The 15,935-nt window shown below is 57.3% G+C and overlaps 1 protein-coding gene across 1 annotated transcript; it reads right to left on the reverse strand.

The window, feature by feature from the left end:
• Positions 1-6,960: 6,960 nt before the first annotated feature.
• Positions 6,961-15,133, reverse strand: LOC133213889 (uncharacterized). Its single transcript, XM_061356488.1, has 17 exons — positions 15,121-15,133; positions 14,705-15,032; positions 12,958-13,159; positions 12,607-12,711; positions 12,041-12,109; positions 10,765-11,854; positions 10,541-10,635; positions 10,322-10,413; positions 10,049-10,163; positions 9,693-9,881; positions 9,301-9,423; positions 9,054-9,128; positions 8,560-8,724; positions 8,281-8,402; positions 7,881-7,946; positions 7,497-7,586; positions 6,961-7,223 (listed from the first exon to the last, which is right to left on the reverse strand). The coding sequence occupies exons 1-17, from the start codon at positions 15,131-15,133 to the stop codon at positions 7,034-7,036; spliced, it is 3,129 nt and encodes a 1,042-aa protein (XP_061212472.1). The 3' UTR covers positions 6,961-7,033.
• Between the last annotated feature and the right edge of the window lie 802 nt (positions 15,134-15,935).

Consider the following 15,935-nt stretch of genomic DNA (forward strand, 5'->3'; position numbering starts at 1 on the left):
GATGATGTGGGACTGAATGGGAAAATTCAGTCCATAAACGATTGGCTTCGAGGCTGGTGCTGCAGGCAGGGCTTTGGATTCTTTGATAACGGCTGGTTTTATAGGGCACCAGTCTGGACAATGGCACGTGGGAAAGGTTTATCGCACAGAGGCAAAAGGATGCTGGGGCACGAATTATCAGGGCTCATTTGGAGAGCTTTAAACTAGATTCGAAGGGGGATGGGGTTGTAGCTGGGCTTGCCTCAGTGGGACAGCGCTCCGGAATTGATGAAGACTGGGAGGCCTCCTATAATCCTAGGGTGAAATCGGTGTGCTCAGCTCGCTCCCTGAAATGTCTGTACGCCAATGCGCGCAGCATGGGAAATAAGCAGGAGGAGCTAGAAACCTGTGTTAAGTCAGGAGATTATGACCTGGTGGCAACTACAGAGACGTGGTGGGACAGCTCACATGACTGGAATATAGTCATGGAGGGCTGTGTCCTCTTCAGGAAAGACAGGCCAGCAAGGCGGGGTGATGGGGTTGCTCTTTATGCGCGAGAGCAGCTACAGTGCGTTGAGTTCTGTCTGGGGACAGATGACGAGCGAGTTGAGAGTCTGTGGATGAGAATTAAGGGACAGGCTGGCAGGGACGATACTGTTGTGGGGGTCTGTTACAGGCCACCGGATCAGGGTGAGGAAGTTGACGAGGCCTTCTACAGGCGGCTGAGAGCGGCCTCACAGTCACAGGCCGTAGTCGTTGTGGGGGTTTTAACTTCCCTGATGTTTCCTGGGAGGACTGCTCAGCAACCCAGCCGCAGCCCAGGAGGTTCCTCCAGTGTATGGATGATAACTTCCTCATGCAAATGGTGGATGAGCCAGCCAGGAGAGGAGCGCTGCTGGATCTCATCCTCACTAACAAGGAGGGTCTGGTCGAAGCAGTGAAGGTTGAGGGCTGCCTTGGTTGCAGCGACCACGAGATGGTGGAATTCAGGATCTTGTGCGGTAGGACCACTCAAAACATTCCTGTGTAACCTTATCTAGGTGTTCCTGCTCAGGCAGGGGGATTGGACTAGATGATCTTTTGAGGTCCCTTCCAATCTCTAACATACTGTGATACTGCGATACTGTGATCTGCTCTGTGCAGTCTTCTTCTCCAAGCCGGGAGGACTGAAGTCCAAGAGGGAGTAGGCATGAAGAGATGGGGGCAAGATGCAGCGGGGCAGGAAGCTCACCCTCTTCTGACGGATCCTACGCCTTCACTTCAGGAACTGGCAGAGCTTTAGGCTCAGGAGCTCCACAGACACCCCCAGGGAGTAGTCGTGCTTTCTAGACAGCCCTCAGGGCTGGCAGAAGCTGCAAGAGCCCTAAACCAGAACGGGGCCACCCCAGCACAGTCAGACAGCAGCCGCAAGGGAAGGACCTTGGGGCAGAAGAGAAAGCACTGAGGTTCAGTGCTGACAGGGTGGCAACCAAGGCCCACGCTGTGTCAGGCCAGGCAGATGCCATGTTGCCACAGAAAATATATGGACTCAGTCAGAGATCAATATGATCAGACCAAAGCCATTTATTACAAAGCCTTAACTCCTTCTATACTATTTCTTACATGCACTTACAGTGGTTTGGCATATTATGATTGGATACATGTCTTGAAGACCCTTAGTGACTACCATATAATCAGGTAAGCACAGGTGTGAGAACTTGACCTCGAAAGCTTGCCAACAGACCACAGTTCTCTTTAACTTTGTTAATGAGAGCTTCTTCTTATCTTGCTTGTTTGGGCTTCCTTGGGCCTCTCATGGCCTTGCTGTATCTTTCAGGATTTATGTACCAATTATCCCTTCTCCTGTGAGAACACTGTCTCCACATTGCCCCCAGGTGATGTTTGGCCATCGTTTGTTTTTCTCTTCCTGTAGGTAGTTGGGGTCTGGCGATCGGAAGATGTCGCACTGTACGAAAAGGTAAGACCCCCCTCCGAGTAGCCAATAGGGCCTAGCCTAGGTCGTAAGCAGACGGACGTGACGTTGTAAACCCAGGCTATATAACGCCGTGTTACTCGCCAAGAAACGCCATTTGCCATCCACCACATTGGTGTCCGTGAGCTGATGGCCCGAGCGGCCTGGGGTTGGTCGCCGTGCCGTTCCTGAACCAGGTCGCCACGCCAACGAAGGCAACAAGTGGTGCTGAAACCCGGGAATCGTATGGACAGGTGAACGGCGGCCGGAGCGGCTGGACCAGCTCGGCGGGGAGGACGCTCCCAGACCAACAAGGAGGATGGAAACCCTTGTGAAGGTCGTATCTCAGTTACATAAGCAGTGGGGTATTGATTGTAAGCCCAAAGATTTTACTCTCGCAGTCGCGAGGCTTTTACAAACTGGGGTCATTGACCAGCCAGTGGATATTCTCCACCCTGAGGTGTGGGATAAATGCACTGAAGTGTTAGCCGAGGAGACGATGTCCTCGGGTTGTGGGAAATACCTTAAGTTGTGGGGGAAAGTCGTACAGGCCCTGTGCAAGGCCATGCAAGAGCAGGAGACCTGGAAGGCAGCAAAGAACTGTTTGTGGGCTACCCCGAAACTGGGAGTCGGGGCAGCTACACAAACTCTGCACCCCCCAGACGGTGACGGCGCTACTGAGCCTAAAGATACGCAGAAAGGCGACACGCCTCCCCAGTCCCTGAATCCCGACCCGCCTACGGAGGGACAGGAATCAGCAAAATCCTTTTGGGGTGGGTTGGTCGAGGAGGCCAGGGGCGCCGCGGAGGAGTCCGAGGCAGTTGGGGTTAGCCCGCCGCCCTGTGCGCCCCAAAATGGAGCCGAGCGGAGAGAAGGAGGCGGGGCGAAGATGCTCCCGGCGGGAACAGGGGGGAAGTGCTAGAACTGACAAGTGCGCGTAAGGGGGGGGGGAGGGAGGAGAATGAGAAGGAGAACCGAAAGGGGGAGGGGCGCGCGAGCGAGGGGCGGAAAGCCAATCAGAGCGGCCGTCTGGAGAAATGCCATTGTAGGGCAAACACCCCGGGGAGCAGGGGGCGGGGCGAACCAGGAGGGCGGGGAGAGCCCAGAGGGAGGGAACGGCCCGCCCACAAGAAAAGCGGGCGGGGCCGGAGCCCAGCGAAAAGGCGCGGGAAACCTGAAGTAACCGGTCAGTCGGCTTCCGACTGTGAGTCAGACACTGCCTGGGGCGAGTGGCTCGCAGCCGATTCAAACTCAGAGGAGGAGGAAATGGTGGTAAACAAAGTCAAGAGCCAAAGTATTCCCATCGGGACTAAAGAGGAACGGCGAGGGGAAGAAGTCCCTCTCACGGACTGGAAGGAAATAAAGATTTCGTGTGCCGACTGGGCCCCATCAGTCAAACTAGCATTCCCGGTCGGGTGACAGACGGGGGGACAGAGGGTGCGCTCGCCAATAAACCCTAAGGATGTACAAGCAATTGTTAAGGCAATTGCAGATAAAGGGCTTAATTCTGCCATGGTCTTCACCCTCACAGATGGTGTTTTCGGAAGAGACGATATGCTCCCGTTCGATATAAAACGGGAATGGAGGTGGGGATGGGAACAACGATAGAGGCTAGCCCTTACAGGGCGAGGGTATGCCGCTGTTAGAAAAAACGGCAGAGTTAGGTGGTGCCCACTTAAATCCATTAAACCAGACCTCCAGAATAAAACTAATGAAAATTGTGAGTTTCTGTTCACAGGATTAGCTCACCGAGAGCCCTCGTAACTCGTACGCCCTGGTGACAAGAGAGGGCGACAAGTCACTAACCATTGCGGCTGTACCCAGGAGCTCCACACCAGCGGACCCTGGGCAACAGCGAAATAGCCCCCAAGGGAGGGGGCTACGATGCCTTTGTCTGATTTTGATTTTGGGGTTTGTTACTATAGGGCAAGTAGAATGATCGTGCTGGTATTACTCTTTGGACCCTGTATATTGAATCGCTTTGTGTCATTTGTGAACAGCCGGCTAGAACAGGTTAACATCATGTTTGTAGAAAGCCACCAACTACTTTAAGAATGTATCTACTCAGTATTACCGCCACTTATCCCAACTTGCCCCAACTTACAACCCGTCCCCTTAATTACCCCTCACTAACCACTTACCCGAAGCCATTAACCACTAACCTGAAGTGCCTCATGCTGTAACATTTTTTATATGTATATGTGTACCCTTTTCTACTTTTCTACTTTTTTACTTTTTACATTAGCCTATTTAATTAAACATAGGGAGGGGGGAAATGTAGGTAGTTAGGGTCTGGCGGTCGGAAGATGTCGCACTGTACGGAAAGATAAGACCCCCCTCCGAGTAGCCAATAGGGCCTAGCCTAGGTCGTAAGCAGACGGACGTGACGTTGTAAACCCAGGCTATATAACGCCGTGTTACTCGCCAAGAAACGCCATTTGCCGTACACCACATTGGTGTCCGTGAGCTGATGGCCTGAGCGGCCTGGGGTTGGTCGCCGTTCCTATGCTTTGGTGGCGGGGTCAGTGGCAGTGTTTTGGAGAGCACACCCGCAGATGTTCTTCCAACTCCCCTTCCCCACAAAGACTCTGCCACAACTCAGCAGCCCCAGGCAACTCCACAAACGGTGCCTGGCTTTGCAGTGCAGACAAAGTGTTCGAGTGAGGACCAAGACCCTCACGGGCCTTGCCCCTGCAGAACAAGAATGATGCAACACTCACAAAACAAAAAGGCCAGCACAGAAACTAGCATCCCTGGCCTGGCTGGGAGGCACATGTGAGCTTGTTTTCAGTGCCCTGACACGAGAGACTGAGCAGCCCTGCGAACAGGTTGCCCTAAGCTGCCCTTTCGGGATGTTCCACCAACTCAGTCTGGATGAAAGCCATTGCTCTCCTGTGCACGAGAGGAGAGGGCACTCAGCCAGCAAGGGGCTGCTCCGCTCTGCCTGCAGCAAACCATGGGGCCGGCCGTGCAGCACCTGAAGGAAGCATTCCCTTCTGTGCTCTCGGGCAAGGCGGTCAGAAACAGAAGCACGAAGTTTGTCTCCTCTTGCTGCCCACCCGCGCCAAGGAGCGGTCTCGATTCCCTTCTCAAACAACGCGCCAGCCCCTGGTTCAGCGCTCCCATAGCCCAACTCCGTTAACATGGACCAGAAACACAGCCCCCAGACTGCTCACGACACAAGCAGCTGGGGTCAAAACCCTCCCAGACGGGAACGCAACAAGTCTTATCTTCGGGTGAAGAAACTTCTTGAAAAGTTATTGAATTCCTTGGCAATACGTTAACGGGGGATGTCTGTCACAAGCTTAACCACCATCTCAGCCCCCTAAATTCCATTTCTCGTACAGTTACTTTGAGACATTCGAGTAGTTAAAGTACCCCTTAAAGTAACAAAGCGTTTGATTAGGAAGGATTATTTCTTTGTTTCTTCTTCTCTTTCATCATTGTATTGACAGGAACATCTCATAATCTGATCATTCTTATACATTCTACACACGATGCAATGATTTCACGGATTTTGGATTCCACCCAAAGTACAATGACGACAAGAGCACCTAAGTTGCTGACACGAATCATTCCTATATACCTCACACTTACAGGTTATCGTGAAGGCTGTGCCTGTCACAGCCACTGGCCCAGCACTGTGGCATTTGGTTAACGCAGCCTGGTGCATTCAGCACAAACCTCTGTCTCATCTCTTGATGCTCACTTCATCACAGCCGTCTTACAGTCCCATAGACACCTGTACTGCCATTCCTCTCACCTAACTATAGGTAACTGCTGTGTATGTTTCTACATCTAAGCTTGATAGCAGGGCTTCCAGGACAGTTCAAGGGTCTACAGTCTCGGATTGAAGACTGTTGGTTGCACGGTCCACACAGACAGTGAAGTCAACAGCACAGTCTCTTAACAGCCACATATGGGCGGATGACTACAGCCCTTTGGCTTCAACGGGGCAGTGTTAAGCTTTTATTCTGTAGACTTCTGAAGCCAGTGGACTTGAACCCTAGCCTCAGAAGTCCACACACCCTATCTGTGGTGGGAGTTAGCTCTCCTATGCAATTTGAGGCACCAAATGTCCACAGTCTTGGCTGGCCCCAGCTAGCTGATGTCATGGCTTATTGATGAATTAAGGGCTAGGTATGATCTAAATTGGATGCCAGAAGCGGTACAGCCACACGTGTTGCCTTCCTTGACGTAAACACCAAGGAAGCTAACTCCAGCATGAAGCCCTGAAGCCCCTTCCTGCGCTGTGCTCTTTACCAATAGCACTGCAATAGTCACAATCAGAAAGCAAGGGCAACAATACGGGCAAATTCCCTGCTTTTAGCAGGGAGTTGAGAGCTGTCCCTCACCGTGTGCTGCCGCCACCACCCTTCCCCACCCAGGTGCCAATTTGCTGTCACCTTCAGCAGCAACCGAGCATCCTCCTCCTGTTGCTGCTGCTGCTGCACTGCTCAGCTCCCCCAGCCCCACTCTGGGGCCACAGGCTCCCCTAGCAGGGGCCATCGGACCCACACAGGGCTCATGGAGGTGCCAGGGGGAGTGCAGCAGCTCAGGCTGCTCAGCCCCTGGGGATGAGGAGCAGGGGGGTGGCCAGGGGCTGTTTTCAGGTCCTTCAGTGACACGTGGCCAAAGGCCAAGGGCAGATCCCAAGCCAGGGTTCCCCCACTTCAGGCCACACAGGCGCTTTGCTGAGCATCACCATTTATTGCTGCTGCTGGGAGCTACTTCCTCGCCTGCTGGGGTGCCAGGGCACTGGGATTCAGCCGGTGACCGCAGTCCTGCCCGGCTGCCGGGTTGCTGCATCCATCCTGCGGGGCAGGAGGGGTGGGTGGCAGGTGTACCTTGGAGAAGGTGGCTCTGGGATGGGGCTGACCTGTGTTCCAGTGGGCCAGTGGTGCCTGGGGCTGAGGGGCAGGGGCCAGCCCTGGATGTCCTGCCCCGGCAGCTCTATCTTGTCCTGCTGGAGAGGAGAGAATGGGCTGGCTAAAGCACGGGGCTGAATTCAGCATCCCCAAGCAACCCTCTATACCCGTCTCTCTTGGGGAAACTGAGGCATGGATTCCCCCCAGATGCTCAGCATCACCCTCCCAACCTCAGTCACCCCCACCAGATCCCTTCTTTCTTCATCCCTACCTTGCTGGGGAGCAGGGTGGATGGTTGGAGTGTCTGTGGGGCGCTGGGCTGGACCGGCTGGACGTGCAGGCTGCGCTGCACTGGGGGTGTGAGGGTACGCTGGCCCCCACACTGCCGTGGCACGGTGGGGTACCTGCATGCAGCCATCCGCTCCCTGCAGGATAGGGTATGGGAACACTCAGCACCCAGCACACAACTCAGCACATGTGGCTTCAGTGCCCCTGAGAGAGAGACGGGGCAGCACAGCGGCAAGGCTATAAAACCCCCCAGACTGGGGCAAGCACAGCTGAGCCTCTGTGGCACATCTCTGCTCCCCTGCCCTGCCCAGGGAGCAGAGCACTTTACCCCGACGCAGGGAAGGACTCTCCCTTGCTGGGGCAGGGCCATCACGCACGCCAGGGGTGGGGATGGGGCCCGTGTCCCCTACCTCTGGATTTGCTCCATCTTTAGAACAGGGTGGGATTGTCCAGTGCCGTGAAGGGCCAGCGGTGGAAAGGATGGGATGGGCGGGATAGGCCTGGGGAGGGAAAGAGCCATCAGTGGGTGACAGGGGACAAATGAGCCACCCGGGCTCGTGGCAGCACTCCAAACCCCACAGGCTTGTACCTCACTACATCCCCTACCCGCTGCCCTCAGGGAGGGGTCCTAATCCTCCCACTGACGGGCAGGCCTGTGGAGGGTGCTGGGCACAATCGCACCCTCGCAGGCGGACACCCCGAACCCCATGCCTGGTCTGCAGCACCACCAGCACCCATCTCCCCCCATCCCACCCATGCAGACTCCTGATGCGCCTGTGCTGGGTGGTACTCACGAGCCAGGCACCCGCATGCTGAGTTGGCTGTCACAAGACAGGCACTGGAAATCCACCAGCAGCTGCCTGGGGAGGGGAGAAAGGGCTGGGTGAGTTCAGAAACCTGGGTTTCAGCCTGGTTTATGCCCCCACCCCCCCCAACACCAACGAGGTCCCAACCTGCTGGCTGGTTACAGAAGAAAGGAGATAGGATGAGGGAAAGCGCTTGGTTGAGGGCTCCCGCCTGGGAAAAAGCTGCACCTCGTCTTAGGCACAGGAGAATCCGCAGAGGGGAGCCAGCACCCAAGAACCCCCAAAGCCGTGGCAACCACTGCCACAGGCACCCAGAGCACCGTGGGAACAGGGGATGCAGGCAAGGACAAAGCGGGAACAAGGTGAGTGCTGTCCCTATCGCACTCACTTCCTAATCCCAGCTGCATCGTCAGCTTCCATTGGTGGTGCCCTTTCCTTGAGCTGCTCGAGGCTGCTCTTCCAGCGTTCCTCCAGCTCCTGCTGGAATGGCCCCAGCTCCAGGCGATCCAGCTGCAGACAGACACACTCCCTCAGCCAGCGGCTCCGGGATGGGACACTGCATCCCCACGGAAAAGCCAGGAGCAGGAATCCTCAGGAGGATGCTACCTTGGGCCACCAAGCCCCGAAGGTGCCATTTTTTGCGCAGCGGTGATGAGCCGCCCCTCACCTTGGAGGCCATCTCCTCCCGCAGCTGCTGCTGGACCTCGTGCAGCCCCTGCTCCTGGCCTGCCAGCCGGCTCAGCACCTCCTGGTTTCTCTCGTTCAGCAGCTCCAGGCTCGCCTCAAACTGGGCGCGGCTGACTTTGCTTTCCAAGGTGTCTTTGTCTGCTTTCTAGCAACAGGGAAAGGCAGGAGAACGGTGGAGAAAGGATGGAGGTGCAACAGCCAGGGTCAGCTCATTGCAGGGGCAGAGGCAAAAGCACTCCTGCAGGACCACTGTGTTCCTCCCACGGCTCCGTGGTCCCACTCGCCCCATCACCCCCATGGGGTCGGTCCCACCAGCCCAAGGGACATGGGGGGAGACAGAGGGACCTGCAGCTGGGCTAGAAATCCTCCCTCCCCCCGGCCAGCTCTCCCACCAAGCTCCCAGGGAAGAAGGGGCGTTTGTCTCCCTGCCCAGGACCCCCTTGGCTGGTGCTTCTAGGCCCCTTGAGGCCGTACCTCATCCATTCCCAGCTCCAGGTCGTCCTTGTCTGCCTTCTCCTTCTCCAGCCTCTCCACGGACTGCAACAGACCCTTCCAACACAGAAAGCATCCTATGACATTGTGGCAGGAGCACCCCTGCTTCTCCCCCCACGCAGAAGCCTCTGGGAAAGGTACTCTTCATCTCCACAGGGCAAATTACGGTCCCCAGCCTGGGCTCTGCCTCCAGGAGGCTCTCTAACCCATGGGGATTTCAGCCATCTACCTCCATATCTTTCTGCTGCTGGCGACTGTCTTCCAGGAGGCTCCCCATGACAGAGTTGAGCTTTTCATACTCCCCTTGCATCTGCAGCACGGCAGCCTGGATGCGCTTCAGCTCCTCCTGGTCCTGCTCCAGGGAGGAAAATAACAAGGTAGTGCCAGGCAAGGTGGGGAGGCTGCCCCATGGGGACAGACCTGGCTTACTGGGCCAGTGGCCATAGGCTCCCAGTGCCGGCAGGACATTTGCAGCACGGTTTGAATCTCCCTCTATGCTGCAGACTTCACAAGACAATACGGGGGGCAGCAAGGACCTCCCCCACATCAGACCGAAGCACAAACAGCCGGGCATGGCTCTGGCAGCCCCCTCCCAGGTCCCCCATGCTGCCATCTCCCGACCTGGCTCTTCCCTGGCAGCTGCCGCATCACCTTGCCCGTCTCCTTCGTCGACATGAGGGAGTCCACCAGCCCCTGCAGCTTCTCATAGCACCGCAGAAGCTTCCCCAAACGCATGCTGGTGTCGCTGCTGCACGTGGGGCATACCGCCTCCTCCTGCCCCGTGTTCTCCATCACTCTCACCTCTTTGAGCTGCAGAAGGGGAAGAGGAATCACCTCTGAGACGGGACAGATGCAGCCAACAATCCCAGGGGCCATGGAGGTTCCGTGGTCCCAGCCAGCCACAGGATGTGGCTGGGAATCCCACCAGGAGCACCTCGAAGAGCCAGCGGGTGGTGGGAGCTCCCCCCACGCCTCACCTGCTCCTGCCCCTCCTCGGCCATCTGGGTCACCAACTGATCCAGTGCAGCCTTGCTTATTTGCTGATGCTCTGCCAGGTCCTTCATGTCCCGCTTGACCTGCTGCGGTGTGGACCTGGACAGCGAGATGGGGGCACAGGCAGGCTTAGTCTTCACAAGCTTAGTTGCTCAGGGGGCATCCCTCACCCCCCCAGCATGGGATGCTCCCAGCCCTCCTGGGCTCCCTCGCAGCCCCACAGGGAACGAAACCCCCTCCTGTCCCTGTCCTTTTACCCCAATGGCAGGCTGAGTTGCTCGTCGAGATCTGTTTGCCAGCTGGCTCTGGCCGCCTCCAGTTTGCCAAGGGCACTCTCCAGCTTCCTGATCTGGGAACGGCAGTGGGGGCAGAGTCAGGGCATGGCCCCTGTGCCATCCCAGCACAGGGGCTCTTCAGCTGCCTCCTCCGTGCCCAACTCTCCCAGCATCCCTGCATCTCCCTCGGGGACTTCTTACCTTCCCCTTCTCCTCCTGCAGGTCCCTGGCCACGCCCTGCAGGGGTGACACCTGGGCCTGGAGGTCACCCAGCATGTTGGCAATGCTCTCCTGGCCTACAACAACACGGTCCGAGGGGACACACTGTCAGTGAAGGGGTCTCACCCTGCGGGCAAGGCTCTGAGCACAGCCAGCTCAAGAGCCAACATTTCAAACGCCCCCCACAAGGCTCCCAGAGCTCCCACCTCCCTCCTGGAGGAGCAGGCGCAGCTTCTCCAGTTCAGTCCGCTCCAACCTGGTGGCTTCTAGCTGGGCCACCTGCTCCTTCAGGGCAGCATAGAGGTGTCTGAGCTGCCCAATCTGCTTGAGAGCCTCCACCGTCTCCACGTAGCACTTGTAGGCATTGTGGTAGGCACTGCTGGAGCCCGAGGGCAAGGCCAGCTCTTGCACGTGGGACGTGGCGCTGGGATCAGCGTCGAGTGGGATCTCGAATCCCTGGGCTGTCAGCAAGAGAGTCCCTGCTGCAAGGGGGCCAGCCCGGTGAAGCTCTGTGCTGAGCTGCTCCCCTGAGATGGTGGTCTGAGGGACGGTACACTCCGGCTGTGTCCCCAGGCTGGTGGTCTCGGTGCCTGTGGTCTCCGGCTGTGTTGGCTGTGTCCCCAGGCTGGTGGTCTGCCTGTCTGTGGACACCAGCTCTGTTGGCTGTGTCCCCGGCCTGGTGGTCTGCGTGCCCATGGACTCCAGCTCTGTTGGCTGTGTCCCCAGGCTGATGGTCTGCATGTCCGTGGACTCCAGCTCTGTTGGCTGTGTCCCCAGGCTGATGGTCTGCATGTCCGTGGACACCAGCTCTGTTGGCTGTGTCTCCAGGCTGGTGGTCTGCGTGCCCGTGGACACCAGCTCTGTTGGCTGTGTCCCCGGGCTGGTGGTCTGGGTGCCCATGGACTCCGGGTGTGTTTGCTGTGTCCCCGGGCTGGTGGTCTGAACGTCCTGAGACGCTGTCTGCGTCATCGCTCTGGTGCTAGCATCCCTCCTCTGATCTGAGGGAATGCCTGCCTGCTGCTTAGGGACCCTTACAGCTGTCCTTGGATCCTTCAGCCCCACTGAGCTCTCTCTAAATGCCAGCACTGAGCTTGCTCCATGTGGCGTGTCCACGTCTGGAGTGGGAGACTTGGTGGTGGCAGAGCGGTCTCCTTCTTGTTCTCTTCTGGGTCTTCCTCCATCTCTACCTCGTTCTCCTTTGCCTCCCACCAGGCAATCCTCCAGCACATCCCAGTGCACCATGTTGTTGACCTCCTCCGGGTTTGGGTACAGGCCCAGTCTTTCCTTCAGCATTTGCTGGGGAAGGAAGGGATCAAGGGTTTACTCCACCCATGTAGCCTGGGGCATGGTGGGCCCAGCCCACCCTCACACCCAGCACTGCTGGGGACCATGCCCTAGTGCAGAGGGACCGCCTGCACTGGTCCCCCAGGGATGCAGCCATCTCCTGTCCTGCAGCAGGATCTGGCGTGCTTGTAACCATACCACATCACTGGCCAGAGTCCTTAGGTTGCCAAGGCGTGGCAGCCGGCCGGCAGCAACCTGGAGGTTCCCCTAAAGTGGGGCAAGGAGAAGGACGGCAGTCAGGACACAGGAGCAGGACTGGACAGAAGCATCTGCAAATTAACTTGGGCGCTAGACAGATGGATGCTGGGCAGGCTTGTGCCGGGGGGGCTGCTGCTGTATTGTACCAGTAGATCTTGACCCTCCTTCCCAGCACCCATGGTACTTTCATGGGTGTTTAGTTAGGAAGCGCCTTAGCGCCACTTGGGTGGACACACACAGTTACCTCTGCCAGCAGCTTGAGCCGCAGGCAGTGCTGCCCGTTCCTGCCCTCCCCGGGGCTCCAGGTAGGGTGGGCTGAGCTCCCATGCTTCCCTTTTGATGCACCCTTCCCACTCTTCCCTCCCGGGGCACCCTTCCCACTCTTCCCTCCCAGTGCCCTTGATACTGGGTGACAGCCGAGGCCGGAGGACAGGGTCCGCAGGGAGATGCGGGGTGATGCAGGGAGGGGAGCAAGAGGCCAGCTTCCTCCAGCAGCAGCAGCTCACCAAGCCAAGCGCCTCCTGGATCATGCGGATTTCTCCTTGCATGCGAGACTGCGCCTCCTTCGTCTGGCTAATCTCCTCAAGGACATCCTGGTAGGCAGACGTGTCCTAGGAGAGGAGGGTGGCAGGCATGAGCCCCACGGGAGGGTCCCTACAGACCAGGAACTTGGTCCCCACCCTGCCCCAGTGGAAGCCATGACACAAACCCATGTCAGCAGGGCTGCATCCAGCCCTGCCTGCCCGTGCTGAGCTCTGTGCAGGAGCGCTGAAGCTGATGCCAAGGGCAAAGAGCCACCCCTGGAGGAGGAGGCGCGTCAGCGGGGGAGCACCCAGGGGACTGGGGAGAGTCTCTACCTCAGAGCTGCCGCTCTCGTCGGTTTGCACCCTGTCCACCAGCTGCCCCACGTCGGCAGCCACAGCAGCTTCGGAGCCGCCGGTGGTGTCCTTGTCCTGCAGCGGGTCCTTCGCAGGCAGCTGCTCACCCGGCTGCTGCAGCTGCTGCCCCGCGGCCGGGCTCCTTGCCCTGCCCCGCTCGGGAAAGTGTAGAGTCCTGCATCTGGGCAGGAACAACCCCAGGTTCCAGTATAGGTTGGGGAACGACCTGTTAGAGAGCAGTGTAGGAGAGAGGGACCTGGGGGTCCTAGTGGATGACAGGGTGACCATGAGCCGACACTGTGCCGTTGTGGCCAAGAAGGCCAATGGCATCCTGGGGTGTATTAGAAGGGGGGTGGTTAGTAGGTCGAGAGAGGTCCTCCTTCCCCTCTACTCTGCCCTGGTGAGACCTCATCTGGAATATTGTGTCCCGTTCTGGGCCCCTCAGTTCAAGAAGGGCAGGGACCTGCTGGAGAGAGTCCAGCGCGGGGCAACTAAGATGATTAAGGGAGTGGAGCATCTCCCTTATGAGGAAAGACTGAGGGAGCTGGGTCTCTATAGTTTGGAGAAGAGGAGACTGAGGGGTGACCTTATTAGTGTATATAAATATATAAAGGGGGAGTGTCACGAGGATGGAGCCAAGCTCTTCTCAGTGGCAAACAATGATAGGACAAGGGGCAATGGGTACAAACTGGAACACAAGAGGTTCCACTTAAACTTGAGGAGAAAATTCTTCTCAGTTGGGGTGACGGAACACTGGAACAGGCTGCCCAGGGAGGTTGTGGAGTCTCCTTCTCTGGAGACATTCAAAACCCGCCTGGACACGTTCCCGTGTAACCTTATCTAGGTGTTCCTGCACCGGCAGGGGGATTGGACTCTAACATACTGTGATACTGCGATACTGGGATCTGCTCTGTGCAGTCTTCTTCTCCAAGCCGGGAGGACTGAAGTCCAAGAGGGAGTAGGCATGAAGAGATGGGGGCAAGATGCAGCGGGGCAGGAAGCTCACCCTCTTCTGACGGATCCTACGCCTTCACTTCAGGAACTGGCAGAGCTTTAGGCTCAGGAGCTCCACAGACACCCCCAGGGAGTAGTCGTGCTTTCTAGACAGCCCTCAGGGCTGGCAGAAGCTGCAAGAGCCCTAAACCAGAACGGGGCCACCCCAGCACAGTCAGACAGCAGCCGCAAGGGAAGGACCTTGGGGCAGAAGAGAAAGCACTGAGGTTCAGTGCTGACAGGGTGGCAACCAAGGCCCACGCTGTGTCAGGCCAGGCAGATGCCATGTTGCCACAGAAAATATATGGACTCAGTCAGAGATCAATATGATCAGACCAAAGCCATTTATTACAAAGCCTTAACTCCTTCTATACTATTTCTTACATGCACTTACAGTGGTTTGGCATATTATGATTGGATACATGTCTTGAAGACCCTTAGTGACTACCATATAATCAGGTAAGCACAGGTGTGAGAACTTGACCTCGAAAGCTTGCCAACAGACCACAGTTCTCTTTAACTTTGTTAATTCCAGCTTCTTCTTATCTTGCTTGTTTGGGCTTCCTTGGGCCTCTCATGGCCTTGCTGTATCTTTCAGGATTTATGTACCAATTATCCCTTCTCCTGTGAGAACACTGCCTCCACATTGCCCCCAGGTGATGTTTGGCCATCGTTTGTTTTTCTCTTCCTGTAGGTAGTTGGGGTCTGGCGATCGGAAGATGTCGCACTGTACGAAAAGATAAGACCCCCCTCCGAGTAGCCAATAGGGCCTAGCCTAGGTCGTAAGCAGACGGACGTGACGTTGTAAACCCAGGCTATATAACGCCGTGTTACTCGCCAAGAAACGCCATTTGCCATCCACCACATTGGTGTCCGTGAGCTGATGGCCCGAGCGGCCTGGGGTTGGTCGCCGTGCCGTTCCTGAACCAGGTCGCCACGCCAACGAAGGCAACAAGTGGTGCTGAAACCCGGGAATCGTATGGACAGGTGAACGGCGGCCGGAGCGGCTGGACCAGCTCGGCGGGGAGGACGCTCCCGGACCAACAAGGAGGATGGAAACCCTTGTGAAGGTCGTATCTCAGTTACATAAGCAGTGGGGTATTGATTGTAAGCCCAAAGATTTTACTCTCGCAGTCGCGAGGCTTTTACAAACTGGGGTCATTGACCAGCCAGTGGATATTCTCCACCCTGAGGTGTGGGATAAATGCACTGAAGTGTTAGCCGAGGAGACGATGTCCTCGGGTTGTGGGAAATACCTTAAGTTGTGGGGGAAAGTCGTACAGGCCCTGTGCAAGGCCATGCAAGAGCAGGAGACCTGGAAGGCAGCAAAGAACTGTTTGTGGGCTACCCCGAAACTGGGAGTCGGGGCAGCTACACAAACTCTGCACCCCCCAGACGGTGACGGCGCTACTGAGCCTAAAGATACGCAGAAAGGCGACACGCCTCCCCAGTCCCTGAATCCCGACCCGCCTACGGAGGGACAGGAACGAGCAAAATCCTTTTGGGGTGGGTTGGTCGAGGAGGCCAGGGGCGCCGCGGAGGAGTCCGAGGCAGTTGGGGTTAGCCCGCCGCCCTGTGCGCCCCAAAATGGAGCCGAGCGGAGAGAAGGAGGCGGGGCGAAGATGCTCCCGGCGGGAACAGGGGGGAAGTGCTAGAACTGACAAGTGCGCGTAAGGGGGGGGGGGGAGGGAGGAGAATGAGAAGGAGAACCGAAAGGGGGAGGGGCGCGCGAGCGAGGGGCGGAAAGCCAATCAGAGCGGCCGTCTGGAGAAATGCCATTGTAGGGCAAGCACCCCGGGGAGCAGGGGGCGGGGCGAACCAGGAGGGCGGGGAGAGCCCAGAGGGAGGGAACGGCCCGCCCACAAGAAAAGCGGGCGGGGCCGGAGCCCAGCGAAAAGGCGCGGGAAACCTGAAGTAACCGGTCAGTCGGCTTCCGACTGTGAGTCAGACACTGCCTGGGGCGA

This window comes from Neopsephotus bourkii, unplaced genomic scaffold (assembly GCF_033783945.1).
Source record: "Neopsephotus bourkii isolate Nb327-2 ecotype Australia unplaced genomic scaffold, CSIRO-AGI_Nbou_v1 NB_855, whole genome shotgun sequence".
In the NCBI taxonomy this organism is placed as follows: Eukaryota; Metazoa; Chordata; class Aves; order Psittaciformes; family Psittacidae; genus Neopsephotus; species Neopsephotus bourkii.